Raw genomic sequence first — 23630 nt, forward strand, 5'->3', positions numbered from 1 at the left:
CCCCCCCATACTAGGTTGATACATCTGTCACCAGTGTCTTGTGGGACAGAAGATTTTGGAATGGTGGAACGAGTTTGACCACTTTGGCCTGCAAAAGGGAGGAGAGTTCCTTTGTAAGTAATCCCTGGTGCTGAGAGCTTAACTTCAGTGCTCTTGGTGAGCAGTTTGGAGGAATTGTTTCCAGCTGTAGAGTGTAGCTTGTCTGGACTGTTTTGAGAACCTACTGATCTGATGTTACAAGGGGCCACCTTTCTTGAAAAAAATTCAGCCTCCCTCCTACCAGTATTTTGTCCAGGACAGTTACATTTATTACTGCTGTCTCCTGGAGCCAGTGAAAAACTCATCTCCTTCCTTGACTGGTGAGCTAGCTGGGATTTTTGAGCCCTCTTCTACCGTGGATGGGAGCAAGAACTCTAGATTTTCTGAGGGGGGAGGAAGCCTGTCCCTTTAAGAGTAGTAGTAGTAGGCCCTCCGCTAGAGTACCTCCTAGATGAGGTGACTGAGCTAGGAATGGGCTGTGACAGTGACTTGATGGTGTCAGAATGCAGAATGCTTCTTAATTAGGTCAGTGACCTCCTGCACCTTGTGAAAAAGATGATCACCCCAGCATGGAAGGTCAACCAGCTTCTCCTGAACTGCTCTGAGACACTCAGCCAGGCATTCCAGTAACTATGGCAATGGCCCTGATGCCATATAAATAGCATCATAAGTTTGCCCAGACCATGTGCTGTCTACACTCCTGGTTGCCTACTAGCTGATTGAACTCCACACCACTGCTCACTAAGTTCCACAAGTGCATACTCATTAAGAGCTGATAAGAATGTATGAGAGAGGCAATCATAGTATTCTGAAAAAATGTTCTTTCAAGATATTGAGTTGTCACCCCCCACTCTTGAAGGCTCCTTATACTTTTTGTGGTTTTCCTCTCTGGGAGCACCAGATAGTGTGAGTCCTGGACCTCTTGGCTCTTTTGAGAGCAGATTCAACCAGAATGGAAGGGTGAGGAAGCTGAAGCTTCCTGAATCTAGGAGCCTTTTGAAATCTATATATAGTCAACCTTCTTATCAATAGGCTGTACAGAGAGGAGTGTCTACCGCTGTTTCTTGTGTACATTCCTAAGGATTCTGTGCATAGATACTGTCACATGTTCCTCTGAGGAGGCATCAAACTCGAGGATATCCAACAACTCAGCCCTAAGCTCATCCCTCAGTCTCCAAATCAAATGGAATAGGCTTAGCCATCTCACTAATAAAAGCAGAAAAGGAGAGCTCCTTAGGAAGTGATTTCCTTCTTTCATGTGGAGGGAAAGGGTGTACTAAAGGAATACCAAAGGACCCGTCCCGTGAGAGGACCTCTGGTATCTCTTCAGACTCCCACGAGCGGTCCAAATCACACTCAGAGAAATCATCCTCCCTGAATGTCTGATCCTTATAGCCTCTTCGGTCTACTGAGTGACAGGAGAGAGGGAATCAGTGAATGAAGTATAGCAGGAAAAAAGCACAATTGAGCCCCAAGAATTGGGGTGGAGGAACTAATTTTATTAGAGGGTCCGACCGATTCATGTTTCAGTAGTGTACCTGCATCAGGGGACAGCAATATAAATGTTCCCGCACATATGAAGTTGTTGAACTTAGTCAAGTGATGTGGTTCAATGTATACAAATAAATGCAAGATGTTTGCTTGATTCAGTCACAGCCTTAGATACGCTGTGCATGTGTGTGAGCTGGATATAAAGTACAATAGAAAAAACCACCAAAGGTGGAGGAACAAGGCACCACTACAAAATGCCACAGGATGGCACTTCCAACACAAGACCAAGGAGGTGTAAAGTCCAAATAGGTATAAAGTTTATTGGAATAAAAACTTTTTTGAGACTTGACGCAGAGCCGTGTTTTGGCGTTGCCACCTGCGTCAGGATTTGTGAAGCAAATTTCTCTTTCTTGAGGCCTCATTTCCTCAAACTCCTGACACAGGCAGCAACACCGAAACATGGCTCTGTGTCGAGTCTCAAAAAGGATTTTTATTTCAATAAACTTTATACCTGTTTGGTCTTTATGCCTTCTTGGTCTTGTTTTGGAAGTGCCATCAGATACCTTACTTTTCTTTTGGTTAAGAATGAACCAGTACACTAAAATGCTTCAAACTTCTTACTTGATGCAGCCTGCGAGTGAACCGAACAAATCTGCTACATTGAATTAGTGGCTTGAAGCATTTTGGCATGCTGGTTCCTTCCTATCCAGCTCAGACATGTGCGCAGCTTCTCTCAAGCTGCAATCGAATTTTGCAGTGGTGGCAGTTGGGATGGTACGCATGTGCATGTTGCACTACCCTCAAAGATTACTTGAAGTTGCTGAAAAGCAGTTCCCATGCAGGGCTGTCGGATGACATCACTCATCAATGTGGATCTTTCATGCTGCTTATCCTTGTAGAAAAAATGAGCTTAGAATTACTTGTTTGAATTTAAATTCTTGCTAGTATTCACAAGCAGGGTAGCTCATATTGCCATTTGATGGTATTTGTTACAGGTGTATGAATTTAGAGTAAAGGAATCTAGTGTTATTGCCCCTGCTCCTGCTGAAGATGTTGATACCCCTCCGAGAAAGAAGAAGAGAAAACACAGGTATGGAATTGAGGGATGATCTATGACCAGAATCAGCATGTTCCAGACCCCCCCCCCCCCCGACAGACACACCCTATTTTTAAGATTGTAGTGTGTTGTATCAATAGTGGAGAAGGATGAGGTGTATGCTGTCTTTCATCATCTATTGCTTCCTCACCTCATACAACTCTGACAGACTTCTCACTGCCTTATTACCTGATTTTCTCATCACCTGTGTGTGTTTTTCTCTGCCTCCTCCTCCCTTCCTGCTATTTAATCCTTACTAAGTGTAGCTGTTAAGGGAGGCATCAAGAGGAGATAGCATACTGTCTGCTGTGGTCCTGTAGCACATGCCCACCTTATTTTATTTATTTATTTAATACATTAATGTTCCACTTATATTCCTAAATGGTTTACAATAATACATACATAATCCTGGTTGCTGGAAGTAGATGTGGTCTTATGGAGGCAGTGTGTGCAGCTAACACACGTTAAATAGCAAGTTGGTTCCTTTTTCAACCATTGTTCTCTGACCTTTTAGCAGCAACACATGGTCCATCCCTATTAACTGTAGTGTTCATAGGAAGCAGTAGTTATGGTCTCACTATGTTTCCCAGTTTCTTTTACCTACAGTTGTCTAAAACACATGCCTAGTTCAAATATAGGCTTCTGTTCTTGTCCCATGAGAAATTCTTTATTTTCTTGCTAGACTAGAAATGTTAAGTAGTAGTAGTAAACCAATCGAGATGAATGACTTATACTCCCCAACCAGCAGATGGAAGTAGAGAACATTGAGCTTTCAGTGATGTCCTCATTAGTATAAGGAGTGTTGCAGCGCTGGAACTTGCCAATAGTTCTTTGTCTCCAATAGGTGGCATGGATGGAGTGGTGCAGCAGGATGACTTTTTCATGTGGCTTGACTCCTGCAGTCAAATCCTTGACTGGGGGGATCAACCTGTGGACATGTGCTCTGATTGAGCAGGAGCAGTTTTCTCTGTGAGTCCCAAGTCTTGGCCTGCACGTCTAGGCTTGATGAGGCGATGGTTGGCTGAAGGGCTGTGACCAGAAGGGTCCAGGAGTCCCAGGTCTTGGCATAGTGAGACAGCAGCTGACAGCTGTCCCACTGGCCCAGTGCAGCTGGGGGTTGAGTATGAATTAGCCTTTTGCCCTCCATCTCCCTGTTCCTCTAACCCCTTCCCAGTGTCCTCCCTCTGCTTCCTCCTGTCAGTTGGGGGTCGATGAGGATTTCTTAAGCTCAGGCTGATAAAAAAAAAAGTGCATAAAAGAGAGCAGCAGAGCAAATAGGAGGCATCCTGATTCAAAGTGCTGGATGATAGAGATGCCTAAGGGGTCTTTACCTGTTTTGTGGGGAGGGAAAGCCCTTGTGCGTAGGCAGAAAGTCAGGCAGGTGTTAATAGCCTGAGAGAAAGCCTTGAATAAAAGCAGTTCTGGTATTGCTATGGGGGGGGGGGGGGGGGGGGGGGGGGGAGTGCCAGCTTTTTATTTGAGCTTCAGTGTTGGGCCTCAAGGACTGCATTTTCTGCTGTGGCTGGAGAAAAAGTGGAATTATTATTAGTGGCAACAGTGCTGTGAGGTAGAAATTCTCGGTTCTGGTGGTTGCTATGTCTGGGAGTTACATAGGCTGGGCCATGTTCAGAAAGGCCTTCAGTATTGCCTTGGGGGGAGCATGGCTGTTTTGGGGGCTCCTGTTGCAGTTGGAACTGTGGTCAGGCAGACAGCTGATTTAGCAGGGAAAGTTCATAGGTCTTGCATCTGATCACATCCCCATGTGCAAGAGCAGCAGCCATTGTAGGTCAGTAGGGAGTGCTCCTGCAGTGTACATAGGCAATGGAGAGTTCTTGCAGGCATCTGAGGCACTCCTGGCTTTGGGAGTACATTATTCCTTCTGCATTGTTTGGGCAGTTTTGTCATATGCAGTAGCTGGCTTAGAATTGTTTCTCATAAACTAAGTGCTGTAGACTCTTGCTGTAGTTCAATGTTTTATCCAGTGCATTTGGCCTGGCTTGGGAGCAAGCAGGCACCAGGTATGCAGCTGCTTAGCACCTGGAGAGGTCATTCAGATCAAACAGAGGCCTTTGGGGTGTGCATAAAAAATTCAGAGGTCAGCACTGCTGTATTTGTGGGATCAGCACCGTTTTGTGCCATATATCTGAATCTTGCAGGGCCCTTATCCTTCTAGTAGTGAATAGGGGAAGTTTGTGAGGGTGACATATTTGTACTCCCAGGCATGGTGGAACCAGTACAGTTCTAGTTCTTAGTTAATTCCTTCCTTCTTCTCTATACTTCTTCTCTAATCGATCTGTGCACAACAATAATTGTACCTGACATCTAGGATTAACTGAATTTATCAAAATTATTTAAGCCACTTAGAGCCTGCAAATAGGTGGGAAAATCTAGGATACAAATGCGATAAATAAATAAAATATTTCAGCAGCTGTCCTCACATACATATCAAAGCTTATCTCTTCCCCTCTCCCTCCCAATTAGTGGAGCAATGATGGGAACAGCTTGCAGAGCCAACTCTCTGATCCTTTACCCATGTAAAGCCCCTCAGTGTGCCTTAGGCTAGTTTAGATTTGTAAAGTGTTTAAAAAAAAAAAAGTGGCAGCTCTTTCAGATCCCACTTTTAGCCTTCCCAGTGCTAATTAATGCCCTTCCATGGAAGGAACCACAGGTTGATATTGGCAGTGTTTGGCATGCTGGAACATTCTGCTGACTGGGACATGAGGAAGAGGAGAGAGCCTGTTCTGTAGATAGGCATTATCCCCTTTAGAGGATGCAATCTCTTAAGCGGAGAGCTTGTATGGGAGAGAGAAGCTGGTGGCCTGCTTTCCAGGGCCTGATCTCCTGCTGGATCTCGGATGTCTCTCATGGCCCAATCATCTGTAGGGGGATCCTGTATCCTCTTATCCCCCACATGGTTCCTGACCAAGATGGCCGTCAGGTAGGGAGCTCTGTGGTGAGCTCCGAAGGTCCTGGGGAAACGGACCTACCTGCGCTGTCCTGGGCCATCCTAGACCGGACCGAGGCTGTATAGGAGCCGACTAGGGGACCACGCGTGGGCTGCGACGGCCTCGGTGAGTGCCAGCGAAGGTGAGCGAACCTGGGGCTGATCGCGGCTACCTGCTGCCTCGTGGCTGAGGCGGGGAGGCCCTGGGTACAAGGACAGGTACCCGACCGGATCGAGTCCCTGCCGTGCCGGCGGACTTTGAGGGAGACCATCGCGGGATTCGCTCTCCTTGATCCGAGATCACTGCACCAGTAATACAGCCCGAACCTCGCTGCGCCAGGGAGGCGTGGGAGGTGTGAGGGCACTGACCACTGACCATGCAGATCGAGGAGAGGAGGAAGGAGGCGCCGCACACTCGGCTGCGCGCCGGAACACTGGACCGCAGGCCTTCCAGGCAAGCCGGAGTGCCGGGAGACCCATCTGGACATAACCCAGCGCGACACCGACCGTGTCGGAGGACCACGCTGACCTATTCGAAGAGACCGGAACGGAGAACTGGTACGAGATGCACTCGTCGCTGGGGAGACGCCGGATCGAGATGAGGAGGAAGGAGACCCGATGAAAGCTGTTGCTGCTAGACTGCCGGTGACTTTGCTTGCATTATTTTGCTTCGTTTGTTCTGAGTGCACTGGGATGACGGCTTCACGGAGCAGTGGAAACAAGCTGCCTGTGATTTTGCTTGCTTTATCTTGCTTCGTTTTGCTTTGTTTTGCTCTGTGTTGAGTGCACTGGGCTTCACGGAGCAGTGGGAACAAGCTGCCTGTGATTTTGCTTGCTTTATCTTGCTTTGTTTTGCTCTGTGTTGAGTACACTGGGATGACGGGAACACGGAGCAGGGAAACAGGAAGGACCCGAATAGCCTTCTGCCTACAATGAACTAGATAGACTCACTTCCACTACAGCCTATAAAACCCCCTTGCAACAGTTCACAGGACTAAATGCCCTGGTTCTGAATGAACGGAATAACGGTTAATTAGGGTAGTAGAAATAGGGACAAACCAAGCAGGCTTTCTGCTTACAATGAACTAGATAGACTTACTTCCACTCATGCCTATTAAACCTCCATGCATTAGCCCATAGGTTTTGCATGCATTGTTCTGAATGTACTAGATAACAGTTGCGTAAAGTTGGGAAACAGAGACTAAGCCAACCTGTGGGCACCACGGACTATAAATAAGATTTTTATCGCATATGCTAAAATGTTGATACTGCTTAATGATGATACCGCTTGATGATAAGAATGCTTAATACGGATACTGTTTGAAATTATATTCACCCACTAATTTGCTGATATTGCTTGATATGACGCTGTCTAATGCTGACACTGCTTGATGTTCACACAAACTTTCATTCACTAATACCCTCAAGCACAACCAAACACCATGAACCAAAGTTAACATGAATACCAATAAATTACTCATGATAATTTACTTCCTCCCCCTAACCTAGGACCACTCCCAACTTAAACAACAATCTACCCACAATACACAAACCCTACAGATAACCCATCTAAAACTCACCAGACCAAAAGAACAACAACCAACTGAAAGGAAAAACAAATACATACGGAAATAACCAACAGAAAGGGAAGAAAGGAAACAACAAAACCAAATACCAAGAAAACAGGCAACTAATAAAAATTAACACATCTACAACACAAACCGAATCCTACCATTCAATCCTACTGGGGTACGTAAACGCCAGATCAGTAGTAAATAAAACAGAGATTATAACAGACTGGATCACCACAGACAATCTTGACCTCCTATTCAGCCCTGAAACCTGGATCCACGACCTTAAAGACCCCATAATCTTAGATCTATGCCCACCAGGATACAAAATCACCCACTGGACAAGAAACGGAAAAAGAGGAGGTGGAATAGCCATAATATACAAATCTGAGTTCACAACCACAGCTGAATCCATTCTACCACAACTTGAAATTGCCTCGGTAAGAATCAATCACCCAAACTTGCAGGAACACCTTAACACAATCCTACTCTACAGACCGCCAGGCAACTGGCAAGACTCCCAAACTTGGACTTCATCTCGAACACATGCGTCTCAACCTCAAACCTCATCATAATAGGCGACATCAACCTGCACCTTGAAGATCTTACCTTAACAAGCACCCAAGAATGCAAAGAATTCCTACAACTATGGGATCTTCACGTACCGAATACACAACCAACTCACACTAAAGGACACACATTATTTATTTTATTTATTTATTTAGTTGCATTTGTATCCCACATTTTCCCACCTATTTGCGGGCTCAGTGTGGCTTACAATACATTGTAAATGATGGAAATACAGTTTCTTACATTACATTACATTACGATTATGGGTTACATTGTGAACAGATAAAGGAAGACAAGGTCAGATCAGTCGCCTTTGGGGGGTGGAAACTAAAGGATATGGTGTAGGGGATTTACTACGCTGATCGAATAATAGCAAGTGAGCGATGGGGTAGACAGTTTTTATCTGTGGGTAGATATTGAATGGGAGAGTATGGGGACGTAATATCTTGAGTACATTGTTATGATGTATATGGGATTTATATGTTTTGCTCCTTGCGGTATGTTTTGTCAAAGAGATAGGTCTTCAATCGTTTGTGGAAGACATTATCACACACAAATTCGATCCAGACTCAAACCTTATACTAACAGATACAAGATGGATACCCGCACCATGGTCAGACCACTATAAAGCATACATCTCCCTCCAATGGCGAACGAAAGACACAATTAAAAAACCAAGAACGAGGACCCTGCAGTGTACTTATTTCATAAAAATATTTTGGGACTCAAAGAAGAGGGCAAGACCCTAGTGAAGCATTGTTTTTGTGCAGGCAGACTGATAATTGCACAGGCTTGGAAACAACGTAACAGTCCTTCAATAATTAAGTGGAAACCTTTGTTTGGCAATATTGCAGAAAAAGAGAGATTATTAGCAAAGGAACGCAAACAATTGGCAAAATGGGGAAGAATCTGGGCTCCACTAGGTATGGGATCATAGACGGGGTTGTTGCTACTACTCGACTGCTGAATAAATGTGATATTGTCTTTTGCTGGGTAATGTACTGGGTAGGAAGGGTGGGATATTTTCTATAAATAGGCTTGGTTTGATATTTTATATTATGTTAGGGATTTAACTTAGGGGGGAAAATGGGTACAAAAAGTGAAGTCCAGACATATGCTGTCATTAGCAGTGAATCTTGTAAGTTGAATACTGTTTGGTGTGAAATGTAGAGATTGATATTTTCTTAATGATGTTGTTGTAGTTTTCAATTGTTGTACAGGGCTCTTTCGTTTTTCAATAAAGACTTCTTGTAAATTAAAAAACAAACACACCAAGAACGAAAAACCTACACCACGAGAGGAAAAATAGACCCGGAAATATTCTGGCAACAGATCTACCACAACGGATGGACAATAAAGACAGACACAAACTAATTCCTCCTAGAATGGGACAATAGATGCAGAACAATATTGGACAACATCGCCCCAACTCAAACCAGAACCTCACATAGGAAGAACTCAACACCATGGTTCAATGAAGAACTGAAAAAACTTAAAACACAAGTTAGAAGGTTAGAACGTGCGTGGAATAAAAAGAAAGACGACCCCACACTTAACGCCTGGAAACAACTTCAAAGAAAATACAAATACACCATAAGACAAACTAAAAGATTATTTTATAAAATTGAAATTGGACCAAACTACAAAGACACACATAAACTCTTCCAATCACAACCAACAGCAAAGATACACCAGGAGCAGACAAACTCGCGAGATACTTCAATGAGAAAATCATACAATTACGACTTAAAATACCAGTCAGTACTACCGAGTAAGCCACACTCCTTGACTGTCTAGATCCAGACCCTGGTGTATACCCAGCAGACAGAACCTGGACCAACTTCAAGATATTATCGGAGGATCTTATCTCCCAAACGGTCAAAGGATTCGCAGAATCTCATTGCAAATTAGACATATGCCCAAACAACCTTATGACATCTGCCCCTCAACAATTTATAATAGACCTCACGAATCATGTGAACTATATGTTACAAAGTGGACTCTTCCCGAAGGATAAAGGAAACATTCTACTCACACCCATACCCAAAGACGCAAAGAAGAACGCTGGTGAACTAACCAATTACAGGCCAGTAGTATCCATTCCCTTAATAACCAAACTAATGGAAGGGATGGTAACCAAACAACTCACAAACTATTTCTAGTTTAAATCTCTTTATTATTATACATTTTATACAAGCATATCACTTGCAAAAGAAAAATTCCACTATGGTAATAATTCTAAGGGAAATTATCTGTACACAGATTAAATAATTCTATAGTTTCATATAAGTCCACTACCAGAGTCCAATAGTCCTATAAAGGAGAGAAAGGAAAATAATCTTTACATCAAATTGAGTTTCAGACAGGTTTCTACTTGGTTTTTTCTTATATAAGAGCTCTTCTAGCTGTTATAAAGGAAGACAATTGGTCAGGATCAAAATATACATATTTCACTGACTGGTAGGAAATTAAACATTTGCATGGGTATTTAAGATAAAATGTTGCTCCCATTTGAAGTACCTCCTGTTTCATTTGCAAAATTTTTTTCCGTCGCCTTTGCGTTTCCCTCGCTAGATCTGGAAAAACACGAGTTTGCAAACCACAAAAAGTTTTATCTTTCTTCTGAAAGAATTTTTTTTAATCCAGATCTTATCAGAGGGTAACGCTACTGTAGCCAACAAAGTAGTAGCTGTTATTTGCTCTGTATCTGACATTTCGAGCAAAGCTGAAACATCAAGTGGTTGATCATTTTGAATATTATTCCTTTGTTGATTGTCCAAAACCCTCACAGGAATATAAAAGACCTGTGAAAAGGGTGGTATATCTTTGTCTTCTATTTCTAATATTTCTTTAAAGTAATTTTTCAACATTTCTCTAGGTGAAATTAAAGGTTGTCGCGGGAAATTAATAAAACGGAGATTATTACTTCTAGAGGTGTTCTCCAACATTTCTGATTTTCTCCTCAAATTGATCAAATCTTTAAGCATTGTTGATTGCAAAGTCTGTGACTCTGAGGAGACTTTTTCCTGTTTCACCATGTCTTCTTTAACAGCTTTCACCTCATTTTCTATTTTTTTTAATTTCCCATCTAACACCACAACTTCATTGGATATTTTTCTCATTTGGGGGCATAAAGTCTTCCCCATTTCTGCAATTAACAGCCACAGATTATCTAAAGTCACTTCTTGTGGTTTTTGAAAAAGTTTTGTAAATGCTAAAGCCTCACTCTCTTCCTGTGAAACATGTCTCTCACCTCCCAACGTCTCTCTCATCTCCTCCTGCATGTGGGACATCAGGGAGCTAGTTGTAAAAACTCCTATCTTCTCTGTTAAGGCTACAACTGCTTCCCATCCATGCCCACCCTGAAGCACTTCGGTATTCAGGGCTGAGGACACTGCCAACGGAGAGCTGCTTCCCACAGGCTGTGGGGGAGTAGCCCTTCTGTCGGGGCTCAGGGAGACTTCCAGTTCAGGGTTCAGCCCTAGGTCTCCTGTCCCGGGCTGAACCAGCGAACCGCTCACCGACCAACTCACAAACTATTTAAACAAATTCTCAATATTACACGACTCCCAGTCAGGATTCCGGTCTAACCACAGCACAGAAACGGTACTAGTTACTCTCATGAATAAATTCAAACAAATGATTGCAACGGGCAAAAACATACTACTTCTACAATTTGATATGTCTAGCGCCTTTGACATGGTTGATCATGGAATACTACTACATATCCTCGAGTACTTTGGAATTGGAGGCAATGTTCTCAACTGGTTCATGGGATTCCTAACTACACGATCATACCAAGTGACATCTAACTCGACTACATCAGCTACATGGATACCTGAATGTGGAGTCCCACAGGGTTCCCCCCTCTCACCGACCTTATTCAACTTAATGATGATACCCTTGGCGAAACTACTATCAAACCAAAACCTTAACCCATACATAAACGCAGATGACGTAACGATCTACATCCCATTTAAACAAGATCTAAAGGAAATTTCCAATGACATCAACCAAAGCCTACACATCATGCATACATGGGCGGATGCATTTCAGCTGGAACTCAATGCAGAAAAAACCCAATGCCTAATACTCACCTCGCAACATAACACGAATAAATTCACCACAACACCAAAATTGAATCTTCCAATCTCGAACACCCTAAAAATTCTTGGAGTTACCATTGATCGACACCTAACACTTCAGAGTCACGCGAAAAACACAACCAAGAAGATGTTCCACTCAATGTGGAAATTAAAAAGAGTAAGACCTTTCTTCCCAAGGACAGTCTTCCGCAACCTGGTACAAACAATGGTACTCAGCCATCTAGATTACTGCAATGCACTTTACGCTGGCTGCAAAGAGCAAATAATCAAGAAACTTCAGACAGCTCAGAATACTGCAGCTAGACTCATATTCGGTAAATCAAAATATGAAAGTGCTAAACCCCTACGAGAAAAGCTACACTGGCTCCCACTCAACGCTTCACGTTCAAAATATGCACCCTAGTTCACAAAATCATTCACGGAGACGCCCCAGCCTACATGTCAGACCTGATAGAATTACCACCCAGGAATGCTAAAAAATCATCCCGCACATTCCTCAATCTTCACTTCCCCAACTGTAAAGGTCTAAAATACAAACTAACGCATGCGTCAACCTTTTCCTACCTGAGCACACAATTCTGGAATGCGCTACCGTGCAATTTAAAAACGCTCTATGAACTAATCAACTTCCGCAAACTACTGAAGACCCATCTCTTTGACAGGGCATACCACAAAGATCAACAAATGTGAACTCCTATACTAATATCCAGAACTGCCTTATAATATTTGCTTGTTAAACTACTAATATGTTTTACCATTATCATATAACCCATGTTTCTTCCGTAATGCTAAATGTATATTTTCTTATATGTTTCCACTATTCATGATGTATTGTAAGCCACATTGAGCTTGCAAAGAGGTGGGAAAATGTGGGATAAAAATGCAACAAATAAATAAAGAAATACTTCAACCAGCTGAAGATAGAATCTTTTCAAGTTGAATCACCTGATTCTAACTTAGGTGGCCAAGACCCCAAGGGCTTAGATTCCAATCCTGGTGGAGATTAAGGAATTAGGTCACATGGAAAGATCGCCCCTATCTTGTAAAACCACAATTACAGAGAAGCACAGCATTCATGGTCTCCAAGAAGAAAGGTTTATGTTTGTTAAACAATCTTTTTTACTCATTTACCCTTTTTCTTTCTAGCCAGCTATATGCAGTGGCTCCTTGACTCAAGTCCTCCTGTGGCCTGTGTTAGGTTTAGCTTCCCCTGAATGAAGCCATGGAGATCATCCTGCAAGTAAGAGAATGCAGAGGAGGAGACCTTACAGTTTCTGGAAAAGATGGCTAGTTAGTCTTGCACAAGGGAGATGTGAGGCTAGAAGCACCTTGGTGGATCATCCATATTGCCTGGTCAAAGCTCCCTGTTAAAACAGCTGTGTTAAAGTGTTTCCATGAAGAAGCATAGCAGAAGTCTCCCCGCCTGTGTGTTAGGCGGGGAGAGTCTGATAGGTACGGACGGGGAGAGGGATCTTGGGGTGATAGTATCTGAGGACCTGAAGGCAACAAAACAGTGTGACAAGGCAGTGGCCATAGGTAGAAGATTGCTAGGCTGTATAGAGAGAGGTGTGACCAGCAGAAGAAAAGAGGTTTTAATACCCCTGTATAAGATGTTGGTGAGGCCCCACCTGGAGTATTGTGTTCAGTTTTGGAGGCCGTATCTTGCGAAGGGTGTTAAAAAATGGAAGCGGTGCAAAGAAAAGCTACGAGAATGGTATGGGATTTGCGTTCCAAGACGTATGAGGAGAGACTTGTTGACCTGAACATGTATACCCTGTAGGAAAGGAGAAACAGGAGTGATATGATATAGACCTTTCAATTATTTGAAAGGTATTAATCCGCAAACTAACCTTTTCCAGAGATGGGAAGGCGATAGAACTAGAGGACATGAAATGAGATTGAAGGGGGGCAGACTGAAGAAAAATGTCAGGAAGTATTTTTTCACAGAGTGGTGGATGCTTGGAATGCCCTCCCGCGGTTGGTGGTGGAGATGAAAACGGTAACGGAATTCAAACATGCGTGGGATAAACATAAAGGAATCCTGCTCAGAAGGAAGGGATCCCCAGAAACTTAGCCGAGATTGGGAGGCAGAGCCGGTGGTGGGAGGCGGGGCTGATGGTTGGGAGGCGAGGCTAGTGCACGGTCTGTGCCCTGACAATGGCAGATACAAATCAAGGTAAGGTATACACAAAAAGTAGCGCACGTGAAATTATCTTGTTGGGCAGACTGGATGGTCCGTGCAGGTCTTTTTCTGCCGTCATCTACTATGTTACTATGATTAATCACAGCCCGGACATTAAGATCGCTACAAATCCTTTCATGACTTCAGCCAGGGCAACTTGGAGGTGGCTATGCAGACGACATGGCTTCTCAGCGAATTCAACACCTTTTTTTGTCATATCATAATCCCAACTTCTCCGAGGACAAGCAGGCTGCTTGTTCTCACTGATGGGTTGACGTCCTCGGCAGCCCCCTCCATCGGAAAGTTTACTAGCAAAGGCCTTTGCTAGTCCTCGCGCGCCCATGCGCACCGCGCATGCGCGGCCGTCTTCCCGCCCGAAACCGGCTCGAGCCGGCCAGTCTTCTTTCGTCCGCGCTCGGTACGGTCGTGTTACGCCGTTCGTGCCCCAGAGAGTCGACCTCGCGCGTCCTTTTCGACGTGTTTTTTGCTGTTTTTTCCTTGAAAAAGTTCGGGAAGCGCTCCGGTAGTGTTCCGGAAGACCCTTTCGGGTTTTCTGCCCTTCCCGTATTTCTCAGTTTTTGCCCCGTAAGTTTTCTTTCGTTGTCGGGGTAGGCCTCTTTTGGCCTCGGTCGAGATTTTTCTCCCTCTAAATTTTGGTGCTTCAATTTTCGCCATTTCGGCTTTTGATTTCGCCGGCGTGATTTTTCCGCCCATGACATCGAAGCCTTCCAGCGGCTTCAAGAAGTGCACCCAGTGCGCCCGGGTAATCTCGCTCACTGATAGGCACTCTGCGTGTCTTCAGTGTCTAGGGGCCCAGCACCGCCCTCAGAACTGCAGTCTGTGTTCCCTGTTACAAAGGCGGACTCAGGTAGCGAGATTAGCCCAGTGGAACGTTTTGTTCTCGGGCTCTTCGTCGGCATCGGCACCGGAGGCATCGAGTGCATCGACGTCGTCAGCGTCCGGACCATCTTCCTTGGCTGCCGCTCCATCGACTGCATCGAGGCATCGGACCTCTGCATCGGCGCCGAGGCATCGGGCGACTGCATCGACGTCGGTGGTACCGAGACTTCGTCTGCTGATGTCGTCGGACGGAGGTGCATCGTCAGGAGTGCAGGTGAGGGCTGTCCATTCCCCTGCTGGTGGCAGTGAGCCTTCGGGTGGGTCTCCTACCCTGAGGGCTCCTGCGGTACAGCCCCCCCCCGGGATCGACCCTCTTCGGTCTCGGCCCCGAGGAAGCGACGGATGGATTCTACGTCCTCCTCGTCGGTGCCGGGGAGCTCCGGTGACATGCTTCGGAAGAAGTCGAAGAAGCATCGACACCGGTCTCCTCCCCATGTCGGCACCGAGAGCTCTGGGTCGCCGAGGGATTCGGCACCCAGCAGGCATCGGCACCGAGAGGACCGCTCACCCTCTGTTCAGGAGGTGTCGATGCGCTCCACTCTGGACAGCCCGGAACAGCCTCCTCGCCCGGAACAGGTTCTGACGTCGACGCCTGCATCGACCTCTCAGCCTTTCTCTGCAGCCGCTCTAAACGAGAGCCTCCGGGCCGTTCTCCCAGAGATTCTGGGAGAGCTGTTGCGCCCTACCCCTCCGGTACCGGCGGTGCTTGCGCCTCCGGTACCGTCGAGCGTGGCGCCGGCTGGCCCATCGCCCAGGTTGAGGTCCCCGACGTCGGTACCGCGTGCGGTGCCGACAGCGGCCACCTCCCAGGAAGGCTCCCCGACTACGTCGGCGGAGGGAGCTTCGCCGATGCGGGCGAGGGAGTCTACCTCTCGACGCCCCCACCGTGGACGGGGTTCCACCGAGTCGAGTAGGGTGAGGTTGCAGACGCAGGTTCGTGAACTTGTGTCTGACACCGAGGGTGAGGCCTCGTGGGAGGAAGAGGAGGACCCCAGATATTTCTCTGACGAGGAGTCTGAGGGTCTTCCTTCTGATCCCACTCCCTCTCCTGAGAGACAGCTTTCTCCTCCCGAGAGTCTGTCTTTTGCTTCCTTTGTCCGGGAGATGTCTACGGCCATCCCCTTCCCGGTGGTTGTGGAGGACGAGCCCAGGGCTGAAATGTTTGAGCTCCTGGACTATCCTTCTCCACCTAAGGAAGCGTCCACTGTTCCCTTGCACCATGTCCTAAAAAAGACATTGCTTGCGAACTGGACCAAGCCACTAAGTAATCCCCACATTCCCAAGAAGATTGAGTCCCAGTACCGGATCCATGGGGACCCAGAGCTGATGCGCACTCAGTTGCCTCATGACTCTGGAGTTGTGGATCTGGCCCTAAATAAGGCTAAGAGTTCTAGGGAGCATGCTTCGGCGCCCCCGGGCAAAGACCCTAGAACCTTAGACTCCTTTGGGAGGAAGGCCTACCATTCTTCTATGCTCGTGGCCAAGATCCAGTCTTACCAGCTCTACACGAGCATACACATGCGGAACAATGTGCGGCAGTTGGCGGGCTTGGTTGATGCTCTTCCCCCTGAGCAAGCCAAGCCTTTTCAGGAGGTGGTCAGGCAGCTGAAGGCGTGCAGAAAATTCCTGGCCAGAGGAGTTTATGACACTTTTGATGTTGCGTCCAGGGCCGCTGCTCAAGGTGTGGTGATGCGCAGGCTCTCATGGCTGCGTGCCGCCGACCTGGAGAATAGACTCCAGCAGCGGATTGCGGACTCGCCTTGCCGTGCGGACAACATTTTTGGAGAAAAAGTCGAGCAGGTGGTAGAGTCTCTCCACCAGCGGGACACCGCATTCGACAAGTTCTCCCGCCGGCAGCCTTCAGCCTCTACCTCTACAGGTAGACGATTTTTCGGGGGAAGGAAGACTGGTCCCTATGCTTCTGGTAAGCGTAGGTACAATCCTCCTTCCCGACAGCCTGCGGCCCAGGCTAAGCCCCAGCGCGCTCGCTCTCGTCAGCAGCGTGCGCCTCAGCAAGGCCCCGCGGCTCCCCAGCAAAAGCAAGGGGCGAGCTTTTGACTGGCTCCAGCAGAGCATAGCCGACATCCAAGTGTCAGTGCCGGGCGACCTGCCGGTCGGGGGGAGGTTGAAAGCTTTTCACCAAAGGTGGCCTCTCATAACCTCCGATCAGTGGGTTCTCCAAATAGTCCGGCAGGGATACACCCTCAATTTGGCCTCAAAACCTCCAAATTGTCCACCGGGAGCTCAGTCCTACAGCTTCCAGCACAAGCAGGTACTTGCAGAGGAACTCTCCGCCCTTCTCAGCGCCAATGCGGTCGAGCCCGTGCCATCCGGGCAAGAAGGGCTGGGATTCTATTCCAGGTACTTCCTTGTGGAAAAGAAAACAGGGGGGATGCGTCCCATCCTAGACCTAAGGGCCCTGAACAAATATCTCGTAAAAGAAAAGTTCAGGATGCTTTCCCTGGGCACCCTTCTCCCCATGATTCAGCAAAACGATTGGCTATGCTCTCTGGACTTGAAGGATGCCTACACACACATCCCGATACTGCCAGCTCACAGACAGTATCTGCGATTTCAGTTGGGCACACGCCACTTCCAGTACTGTGTGCTACCCTTTGGGCTCGCCTCTGCGCCCAGGGTGTTCACAAAGTGCCTAGCTGTGGTAGCAGCGGCACTTCGCAGGCTGGGGGTGCACGTGTTCCCATATCTCGACGATTGGCTGGTGAAGAACACATCCGAGGCAGGAGCCCTGCAGTCCATGCAGATGACTATTCGCCTCCTGGAGCTACTGGGGTTTGTGATAAATTACCCAAAGTCCCATCTTCTCCCAGTGCAGAAACTCGAATTCATAGGAGCCCTGCTGGATTCATGGACAGCTCGCGCCTATCTTCCAGAGGCGAGAGCCAACAACTTGTTGTCCCTCGTCTCGCGGGTGCGTGCGTCCCAGCAGATCACAGCTCGGCAGATGTTGAGATTGCTGGGCCACATGGCCTCCACAGTTCATGTGACTCCCATGGCCCGCCTCCACATGAGATCTGCTCAATGGACCCTAGCCTCCCAGTGGTATCAGGCCGCTGGGGGTCTAGAGGACGTGATCCACTTGTCCACGAGTTTTCTCAAATCCCTGTATTGGTGGACGATTTGCTCCAATTTGACTCTGGGACGCCCCTTCCAAATTCCTCAGCCACAAAAAGTGCTGACCACGGATGCGTCCCTTCTGGGATGGGGAGCTCATGTCGATGGGCTTCACACCCAAGGAAGTTGGTCCCTCCAAGAACGCGATCTACAGATCAATCTTCTGGAGTTGCGAGCGATCTGGAACGCTCTGAAGGCTTTCAGAGATCGGCTGTCCCACCAAATTATCCAAATTCAGACAGACAACCAGGTTGCCATGTACTATGTCAACAAGCAGGGGGGCACCGGATCTCGCCCCCTGTGTCAGGAAGCCGTCAGCATGTGGCTCTGGGCCCGCCGTCTCGGCATGGTGCTCCAAGCCACATATCTGGCAGGCGTAAACAACAGTCTGGCCGACAGACTGAGCCGGATTATGCAACCTCACGAGTGGTCGCTCAACTCCAGAGTGGTGCGCCAGATCTTCCAAGCGTGGGGCACCCCCTTGGTGGATCTCGTCGCATCTCGAGTGAATCACAAAGTCCCTCAGTTCTGTTCCAGGCTTCAGGCCCCCGGCAGACTAGCATCGGATGCCTTCCTCCTGGATTGGGGGGAGGGCCTGCTGTATGCTTATCCTCCCATCCCTCTGGTGGGGAGGACTTTGTTGAAACTCAAGCAAGACCGAGGCACCATGATTCTGATTGCTCCTTTTTGGCCGCGTCAGATCTGGTTCCCCCTTCTTCTGGAGTTATCCTCCGAAGAACCGTGGAGATTGGAGTGTTTTCCGACCCTCATCACACAGGACGAGGGGGCGCTTCTGCATCCCAACCTCCAGTCTCTGGCTCTCACGGCCTGGATGTTGAGGGCGTAGACTTTGCCTCTTTGGGTCTGTCAGAGGGTGTCTCCCGCATCTTGCTTGCTTCCAGGAAAGACTCCACTAAGAGAAGTTACTTCTTCCATTGGAGGACGTTTGCCGTCTGGTGTGACAGCAAGGCCCTAGATCCTCGCTCTTGTCCTACACAGACCCTGCTTGAATACCTTCTGCACTTGTCTGAGTCTGGTCTCAAGACCAACTCTGTAAGGGTTCACCTTAGTGCAATCAGTGCATACCATTACCGTGTGGAAGGTAAGCCGATCTCAGGACAGCCTTTAGTTGTTCGCTTCATGAGAGGTTTGCTTTTGTCAAAGCCCCCTGTCAAGCCTCCTACAGTGTCATGGGATCTCAATGTCGTTCTCACCCAGCTGATGAAACCTCCTTTTGAGCCACTGAATTCCTGCCATATGAAGTACTTGACCTGGAAGGTCATTTTCTTGGTGGCAGTTACTTCAGCTCGTAGAGTCAGTGAGCTTCAGGCCCTGGTAGCCCAGGCCCCTTACACCAAATTTCATCATAACAGAGTAGTCCTCCGCACTCACCCTAAGTTCTTGCCAAAGGTCGTGTCGGAGTTCCATCTGAACCAGTCAATTGTCTTGCCAACATTTTTTCCCCGTCCTCATTCCTGCCCTGCTGAACGTCAGCTGCACACATTGGACTGCAAGAGAGCATTGGCCTTCTACCTGGAGCGGACACAGCCCACCAAACAGTCCGCCCAATTGTTTGTTTCTTTTGACCCCAATAGGAGGGGAGTGGCTGTAGGGAAACGCACCATATCCAATTGGCTAGCAGATTGCATTTCCTTCACTTACGCCCAGGCGGGGCTGGCTCTTGAGGGTCATGTCACGGCTCATAATGTTAGAGCCATGGCTGCGTCGGTAGCCCACTTGAAGTCAGCCTCCATTGAAGAAATTTGCAAAGCTGCGACGTGGTCATCTGTCCACACATTCACATCTCATTACTGCCTGCAGCAGGATACCCGACGCGACAGTCGGTTCGGGCAGTCAGTTCTTCAGAACCTGTTTGGGCTTTAGGATCCAACTCCACCCCCCGAGGGCCCTGTTTGTTCTGTTCCAGGCTGCACTCTCAGTTAGTTGGTAAATTTTTTAGGTCAATCTCAGTTATATCCTCGCCGTTGCGAGGCCCAATTGACCATGGTTGTTGTTTTGAGTGAGCCTGGGGGCTAGGGATACCCCATCAGTGAGAACAAGCAGCCTGCTTGTCCTCGGAGAAAGCGAATGCTACATACCTGTAGAAGGTATTCTCCGAGGACAGCAGGCTGATTGTTCTCACAAACCCGCCCGCCTCCCCTTTGGAGTTGAGTCTTCCCTTGAAGTGTATTGTCTTGCTACATACTGGACTGGCCGGCTCGAGCCGGTTTCGGGCGGGAAGACGGCCGCGCATGCGCGGTGCGCATGGGCGCGCGAGGACTAGCAAAGGCCTTTGCTAGTAAACTTTCCGATGGAGGGGGCTGCCGAGGATGTCAACCCATCAGTGAGAACAATCAGCCTGCTGCCCTCGGAGAATACCTTCTACAGGTATGTAGCATTCGCTTTACTGCCTCCAGCAGGATACCCGACGCGACAGTCGGTTCGGGCAGTCAGTGCTGCAGAATCTGTTTGGGGTGTAAATCCAACTCCACCCTCCAGGACCCGAATTTATTCTGGTCAGGCTGCACTCTCAGTTAGTTGTTCTTCGTAGGTCAATTTTCTGTTGTATCCTCGCCGTTGCGAGGTTCAATTGACCTGGGTTCTTGTTTTGAGTGAGCCTGAGAGCTAGGGATACCCCAGTCGTGAGAACAAGCAGCCTGCTTGTCCTCGGAGAAAGTGAATGATACATACCTGTAGCAGGTGTTCTCCGAGGACAGCAGGCTGATTGTTCTCACCTACCCTCCCTCCTCCCCTTTGGAGTTGCGTTTTCATCATTCTTGCTTGTCATTCAACTGGCGGGAACGGTCGCGCACGGGCGGGAAGACGGCCGCGCATGAGCGGTGGGCGTGCCCTGCGTGCGGACCACCCGCGAAGCTTCTTCCGGTTGGTGGGGGCTGCCGCGGACGTCACCCAGTCGTGAGAACAATCAGCCTGCTGTCCTCGGAGAACACCTGCTACAGGTATGTATCATTCACTTTATCTGCTGTCATCTACTATGTTGGTATGTTACTGTGATTTGATTGAGGTGTAATCCTGAGTGGTGTAGAACAGATAGAAGTTAATCGATTTTTCAATCTTTTAAAAAAGTACAAATACCAGGGTGCACTCAATGAAATTACAAGGAAATACTTTTCAAACAAATAGGAGGAAATATTTTTTTCAATCAAAGAATAGTTAAGCTCTGGAACTCGCTGCAGGAGGATGTGGTAACAGCGGTTAGTGTATCTGGGTTTAAAAATGTTTTGGACAAGTTCCTTGAGGAAAAGTCCATAGTCTGTTATTGAGATGGACATGGGTGAAGCCACTGCTTGCGCCTGGATTGGTAACATGGAAAGTTTCTACTAATTAGGTTTCTGCCATATACTTTTGACCTGGATTGACCACTGTTGGAAGCAGGATACTGGGCTAGATGGACCATTGGTCTGACCCAGTATGGCTATTCTTATAATGTTTTGTTTGGTTGGTTTTTTTTGCAAAATAGATTTTTGTTGCAAAAAGGTTACTTAAAGGCTAAATCTCCCCAGCAAAAACAGTAGATAAATAATACAAGAAAATCCTGAAAACTAGTATCAACCACCTAACAATGCAAAATAAACCCTTATCTCCCAATGTGAACCAACCCCCCCAATACCCACCCCCTGACATCCCATCTACCCAACCTGACCCAAACCACCATATGCCTACTTTTAACAAACTGGGACCCAGGTACTCTTCAGCATCCCGGAATCATTTATTCCCCCCCCCCCCCCCCCGACACCCATCCCCCTTTCCCGGTTAAGAAGGTATCGCAAGTTGTTGCAAGCAGGCGTAAACAACAGTCTGGCCGACAGACTGAGCCGGATTATGCAACCTCACGAGTGGTCGCTCAACTCCAGAGTGGTGCGCCAGATCTTCCAAGCGTGGGGCACCCCCTTGGTGGATCTCTTCGCATCTCGAGTGAATCACAAAGTCCCTCAGTTCTGTTCCAGGCTTCAGGCCCCCGGCAGACTAGCATCGGATGCCTTCCTCCTGGATTGGGGGGAGGGCCTGCTGTATGCTTATCCTCCCATCCCTCTGGTGGGGAGGACTTTGTTGAAACTCAAGCAAGACCGAGGCACCATGATTCTGATTGCTCCTTTTTGGCCGCGTCAGATCTGGTTCCCCCTTCTTCTGGAGTTATCCTCCGAAGAACCGTGGAGATTGGAGTGTTTTCCGACCCTCATCACACAGGACGAGGGGGCGCTTCTGCATCCCAACCTCCAGTCTCTGGCTCTCACGGCCTGGATGTTGAGGGCGTAGACTTTGCCTCTTTGGGTCTGTCAGAGGGTGTCTCCCGCATCTTGCTTGCTTCCAGGAAAGACTCCACTAAGAGAAGTTACTTCTTCCATTGGAGGAGGTTTGCCGTCTGGTGTGACAGCAAGGCCCTAGATCCTCGCTCTTGTCCTACACAGACCCTGCTTGAATACCTTCTGCACTTGTCTGAGTCTGGTCTCAAGACCAACTCTGTAAGGGTTCACCTTAGTGCAATCAGTGCATACCATTACCGTGTGGAAGGTAAGCCGATCTCAGGACAGCCTTTAGTTGTTCGCTTCATGAGAGGTTTGCTTTTGTCAAAGCCCCCTGTCAAGCCTCCTACAGTGTCATGGGATCTCAATGTCGTTCTCACCCAGCTGATGAAACCTCCTTTTGAGCCACTGAATTCCTGCCATCTGAAGTACTTGACCTGGAAGGTCATTTTCTTGGTGGCAGTTACTTCAGCTCGTAGAGTCAGTGAGCTTCAGGCCCTGTAGCCCAGGCCCCGTACACCAAATTTCATCATAACAGAGTAGTCCTCCGCACTCACCCTAAGTTCCTGCCGAAGGTTGTGTCGGAGTTCCATCTGAACCAGTCAATTGTCTTGCCAACATTTTTTCCCCGTCCTCATTCCTGCCCTGCTGAACGTCAGCTGCACACATTGGACTGCAAGAGAGCATTGGCCTTCTACCTGGAGCGGACACAGCCCACCAGACAGTCCGCCCAATTGTTTGTTTCTTTTGACCCAAATAGGAGGGGAGTGGCTGTAGGGAAACGCACCATATCCAATTGGCTAGCAGATTGCATTTCCTTCACTTACGCCCATGCTGGGCTGGCTCTTGAGGGTCATGTCACGGCTCATAATGTTAGAGCCATGGCTGCGTCGGTAGCCCACTTGAAGTCAGCCTCCATTGAAGAAATTTGCAAAGCTGCGACGTGGTCATCTGTCCACACATTCACATCTCATTACTGCCTGCAGCAGGATACCCGACGCGACAGTCGGTTCGGGCAGTCAGTTCTTCAGAACCTGTTTGGGCTTTAGGATCTAACTCCACCCCCCGAGGGCCCTGTTTGTTCTGTTCCAGGCTGCACTCTCAGTTAGTTGGTAAATTTTTTAGGTCAATCTCAGTTATGTCCTCGCCGTTGCGAGGCCCAATTGACCATGGTTGTTGTTTTGAGTGAGCCTGGGGGCTAGGGATACCCCATCAGTGAGAACAAGCAGCCTGCTTGTCCTCGGAGAAAGCGAATGCTACATACCTGTAGAAGGTATTCTCCGAGGACAGCAGGCTGATTGTTCTCACAAACCCGCCCGCCTCCCCTTTGG

General features: G+C 47.8%; 1 protein-coding gene across 9 annotated transcripts in view; it reads left to right on the top strand.

Moving 5' to 3' along the window:
• EZH2 (enhancer of zeste 2 polycomb repressive complex 2 subunit) overlaps positions 1-23630 on the top strand; it is a 626582-nt gene that overhangs the window by 457341 nt on the left and 145611 nt on the right. For all 9 annotated transcript variants that reach the window (XM_030203624.1, XM_030203674.1, XM_030203633.1 and 6 more), the window contains one exon: positions 2526-2620. In XM_030203624.1, the coding sequence (XP_030059484.1) occupies positions 2526-2620 (95 nt within the window). The remainder of the gene's footprint in view (positions 1-2525; positions 2621-23630) is intronic.

Source organism: Microcaecilia unicolor, chromosome 1 (assembly GCF_901765095.1).
Source record: "Microcaecilia unicolor chromosome 1, aMicUni1.1, whole genome shotgun sequence".
Taxonomy (NCBI): domain Eukaryota; kingdom Metazoa; phylum Chordata; class Amphibia; order Gymnophiona; family Siphonopidae; genus Microcaecilia; species Microcaecilia unicolor.